Source organism: Wasmannia auropunctata, unplaced genomic scaffold, assembly GCF_000956235.1.
Source record: "Wasmannia auropunctata unplaced genomic scaffold, wasmannia.A_1.0 LD336071.1, whole genome shotgun sequence".
Classification (NCBI taxonomy): Eukaryota; Metazoa; Arthropoda; class Insecta; order Hymenoptera; family Formicidae; genus Wasmannia; species Wasmannia auropunctata.
This window is the reverse complement of record NW_012026819.1, coordinates 816,019-821,032: the sequence shown is the minus strand read 5'-3', so window position 1 is coordinate 821,032 and position 5,014 is coordinate 816,019. Positions and strand designations below refer to the sequence as shown.

General features: G+C 29.0%; 1 protein-coding gene across 2 annotated transcripts in view; it reads right to left on the bottom strand.

Moving 5' to 3' along the window:
• The window catches only part of LOC105449873 (helix-loop-helix protein 13-like), a 6,708-nt gene extending 2,339 nt beyond the window's left edge, over positions 1-4,369 (bottom strand). Inside the window, exons 1-4 of one of the 2 annotated variants that reach the window (XM_011689310.1) lie at positions 4,290-4,369; positions 1,683-1,840; positions 1,511-1,619; positions 802-1,013 (exon numbers count right to left, since the gene is read on the bottom strand). In XM_011689310.1, coding sequence (XP_011687612.1) covers positions 802-1,013; positions 1,511-1,619; positions 1,683-1,701 — 340 coding nt within the window. In that variant the 5' untranslated portion in view covers positions 1,702-1,840; positions 4,290-4,369. The remainder of the gene's footprint in view (positions 1-801; positions 1,014-1,510; positions 1,620-1,682; positions 1,841-4,289) is intronic. The other variant, XM_011689311.1, reaches the window with a different exon arrangement.
• Between the last annotated feature and the right edge of the window lie 645 nt (positions 4,370-5,014).

Sequence of the window (5,014 nt, the reverse complement as noted above, 5' to 3'; positions counted from 1 at the left end):
AAAATTCTATAGGTATAGAATATAAAAATTTTATACCTATAGAATTTTTAAAATAATGGGAATTTAACAAATATTATACAGATTGTTCTTATATATGTTGAAAGACTTAAGACAAAAGCCGGAGTCGATCGATTCACTGCATCGAAGCAATCCAAAGTTATAAGGATTTTAATTTGAATTTTTTGGTTAGATTTGGCCATAAAATTCGAAAATTCTCAGGAAAAAAACAGAAGCATTTCTGCACTCTAGTTCTGAATAAATGATAACATTCCGCACAATCCTTATTACTCAAACTATATGAGAAGAGCATATTCGTAAAAATCAGTCCTTTAACTTTTTGCTACTATTGTACGTATTAAACATCCTTAAATGATATTTATAAGATTGGTTTCATAAACATACAGCAATTTGTCCTTATATTTATATGGAGAGAACTATATATTATCAATTTAAAAAAGTAATATTATCTTCTTCAAAGTATCTTTTTTTTTTAGAACCCAAAGGCAATATATTTAATCTCTAAGTAAAGACAACTTATTGAGAATTTACATTAGAAGCCTTTAAGTTTAAATTGTTTGCAATATTATTAATTACACACTAAATTTTTGTAATGATTTTTTAATAAATTGGAAGAAAGTGCGTTATTTTTTATACAGTCTGTATACATAATTATCTATAATTGATAGAATTTCTCCAAAATACGATACGTGTATTGAAACATTTTTCATAACTTTTATGTTTATGATTTTTGGTGCATTATATTATTTTTAAAATATTATGTAATTATAAAAGTGGACATACCACTCGTGTTCCATTCGGCGCGTTCACCGTTTATTTCACCCCTAAGGCACCTTTCAACGTACGTCAAAGGGTCCAGCCTGGCCGCTAGAACCTCGCGCAAGAGCGCAATATATGCTATAGCCAAGCGCAAGGTATCGATCTTCGACAGTCTCTTTTCATAAGGAAAGGTCGGCACGTGGACCCGGAGCTCGTCGAAAGCCGAGTTGATGCTGCTAAAAATTGCAATCACACTGACAATCCACTCGTGCGTATCTTATGAGGAAATTATAAAAAAAATAAAATATTTTACATATCTAGGTATGTATCCTGCAATAAAACATCACATTGTGAATCAATTTATTATTAAATATTAATATTATAACGAATAATGTAAGTACAAACAATTGATTTCTTTAGCAAACTATTTGCAAACATAGTTTTAAATTTATTTTACTATTAGCTTAAATTATTAATAAACAAATATTAACTAATATTATTAGTTTAAAAAATTTTTTTAAATATTTTTAAAGAATTATTTTACATTACATTTTTGATACAATATTACCGTTTGAAATAAAACCTTTAGTGCGTTTTATAGTTAACGTAATACAGATATATATATGTAGTTTCTAATATCTAAAGAATTAAATTTTTGCACATAGGTTATTTATAAAATATATTTTGATTAGATTAACACTTTTATTTCTAATTACTTTCGAAAATTCCTTACCTCAGCATACGTTTTCTTTCACGAATATTAGCCGCGTGTCTTTGAATTCTATAAGGACTACCATTTGGATAATAACCCTCTTCTACACCGTTTATCTCTGTGTCATGATCTGAGCAAAAAGTTTATATAAAGAAACATTAATCGAATAATTGCATTACTATTTAATATTTACCTGGCGTTGAAACTGGCATATGATAGTGCAAGGGAGAATGTGTATGTGGTGATGTATGCGTGACATGTTGCGTAGACCTGCCCGCATAAACACATGAAGGCAATTCTGCCAAATCTTCCTCAATGACATCGCTATTATGTGCCACATAATATTGAGTACTGTAAAATTATAATATTAATGTGAAATTTGTTTGTGATACTTACATATTTGTATTATTTAATATTTTGTTTGCAGTTGAAAATTTGATTGTTGAAAATTTTATATTCGTAAAATTTTAAATAATAATGAAAAATATGACATTACATATTACATATTACATATTACATAATAAATATGATAGTTTTACATATTTATATTTCATATATGTATATGTAAAACTATCATATTTATTATGTAATATGTAAAACTGTATATGTATATAATATGTATACAGAAAATATAAATATATAAAACTTCCAATTGCCTAATATCGTTCGACATCTGAATTTAGATTTACTATTTAAATAAAAGTATTTGAAGATTAGTGTTTGATATCAATTGAAAAATGGCTAATAATATATGTACATTTTTGGCATATTATGCTTTTTTATTTCAAAAAAAATAAAAATGCAACCGAAACTTAAAGAAAGATTTGTGCCGTGTAAATGAACAAATATGCTGAAAGTAATTTACCAAATTCCGTGAAATGACCTCAATAATATTCAGGACCCGAATCGAGATGACCAATTGACAATGAAGTTCAGACATTAATTAAAAATAAACCGCATTATTCGACTCGAGACTGCAGAAATTCTCAAAATATCGCACGCAACGTTGTCGTACATTTACGCACGCTTGGATATATGTAAATCGCGGCTTAATATTTAGATATATTTTTAAAATAAGTCATTATGAAAATAAAAAATTGATTGTTTATGATAATATGGTGCGACAGAGATTGTAGAGCAGAGCAACTATTATCGACTCGAAAACAGAACTTCACGCGAAGAGGATAATACTTTGCATCTGATTAGAAAGAAATCCTACATTACAAACTTTTACTAAGGATCCAAACAATTAATTCGGATTGCTCGAAATTGAATAAACTAAAGATAGCAATTGACAATAAGCATCCGGAATTAGCTAATCGCAGGGTTGGATAAGTTAATATATTTTTTTAACTAAGTTAAGTTAAAATTAAGAGTCTTAAAAATTTAACTTATTGTTAGTTAAGATACAAAATAATCCATAATAAAATTAATTGAAATAAAATTAAGTTAATAAAAAAAGCAATTGAAAAGTTAAAAGTTAAATATTTTTATTTTATAATTTTAGGTTTTCTAAATAAAGTTTCTAAATAAAGTTTATATTTGTTATATTTATTTCTGTCGAGTCACGGAAAGACGAGGAAATCTACTGATTTCGAAGGACTTAATCTAATATGATTTAATGTATAGAAAGTCTGCGAACAGTGATTCCTTCCCGCGGTCAGACTATATTTATTATATTATAACAATTGCCTTGATGTGTGTTCTCAAATTTGAGTTTAAAGACATCAACGCAGATATGTATTTTATTTTAGATTTACAAGAAGTATTAAAATGTAACTTTAAGTAAGTTAAATCAAAAGTTAATAGTTACCGATAAAATATAACTAAATTAAGTTAAAAGTTAAGAGTCTAAAATGTAACTAAGTTAAGTTAAAATTATTTAAATTTTTTAACTTTTTAACTTAACTTTTATTTTTTTAAGTAGTACTATCCAACCCTGGCTAATCTTAAGAATGTTGTCTTTTATAATAATGTAAGATTCTTTAACTACTCGCATGTCTCTTTAGCTTAGCCTGGTAGAAATTCACTTGGTAGAAATTGATGCAATTGACTGGAATGTTCTACTTCACTCGCTGTATTCACCGGATTTTGCACCCCCCCCCCCTCCGATTTCCATTTATTTCGATCCCTGCAAAACTCCCTTAACGATAAGAACTTTAGTTCTCCGAAAGACTATAAAAACTTGACTCAGTTTTTTCATTCAGAAAACTGAGAAATTTTATTAAAACTGAGAATTTACGGATGGAATCATAAAATTACCTAAAAGATACCAAAAAGTTACCGAAAAGAATGGTCAATACTTGGATAACTAAAGTTACATCTAAAAAAATATCGTCCAATTCAATAAAAAAAAGAAAAAAAGAAACGAATTTTTTGTTCAACCCAATATACATATATAGCACATTTTCTGAAGAAAATGTAATAAGGAACAAAAACTTTTTCTTGTTCCATTATTCGTAGTTATATAACAAAGAAATTTTATTAGACTATAATTTAAAACAAAAAAAATAAATAAAACAAACAATTATTTAAATAAGTCTTAAATTAACTAAAACAAATTTGCGTAATTATTTTTCGTTAATAAAAATTAAATAGCAAAACTAATAATGAATATATATGTATATGTGTGTGTGTGTGTGTGTGTGTGTGTGTGTGTGTGTGTGTGTGTGTGTGTGTGTGTGTGTGCGCGTGTGTGTGTGTGTGTAATTTACTAATTGTAAGTACTTCAATTCGTTGATATATACAAGTTTTGTAACAATAATTACAAATTTTATTAGGTATAACTAGTAAAACTCACAATTTGCATTTCTAATAAATATAGTCTGGCAGAAAAGTAATGAGATTGGTATCGCTGCGCACAACCGGACACTACAAACTTCCTCTTCACAGGTCCTCAAAGTCCTCATAGACCTTTAGTACGAGTTTCAACCTCCTCGAGTTACTTGGTGAGCGTTAGCGTCCATTTTGCGAAATTGTTTTTTGAGGCGTTTACATTTACAAAAATGGATGATGCAAAAATCGAACAACGTTGCGCGATCAAATTTTGCTCTTAGAAAAAGGTTAAAAAGGATTGCTAGTGTGTGACCGAGTATTGCAAACAATTGGATGCTGCACCATGACAACGCTGGTTATAACACGGCATTATCAATCATCCAATTTTTGGACAATAAAGGGATTCCAATTCTTTCGCATCCTCCGTATTCACCCAATTTGAGTTCCTGCGAGTTCTTCCTGTTCTCAAAACTGAAATTCATCCTCAAGGAACGTCATTTCAAGACAATTGAGAACATTCAGAAGATCATAACCAATCAGCTAAAGGCTCTGAAGAATTTCAGTCCAAGAGCATTAAGGAGGTTCGTTAGATCACTTGCGGGGGTAGGTGGCAAGGGGAGTATGCCTATAGATGTGTCTTTGTCGTTGCATTGAACATGTATTCCAACACACATACATGTCATAAGCGAAGTAAGCAGCAATATAACCTCATTAGTATTTAAAATGTCAAATAGGCATACTTTCATCACT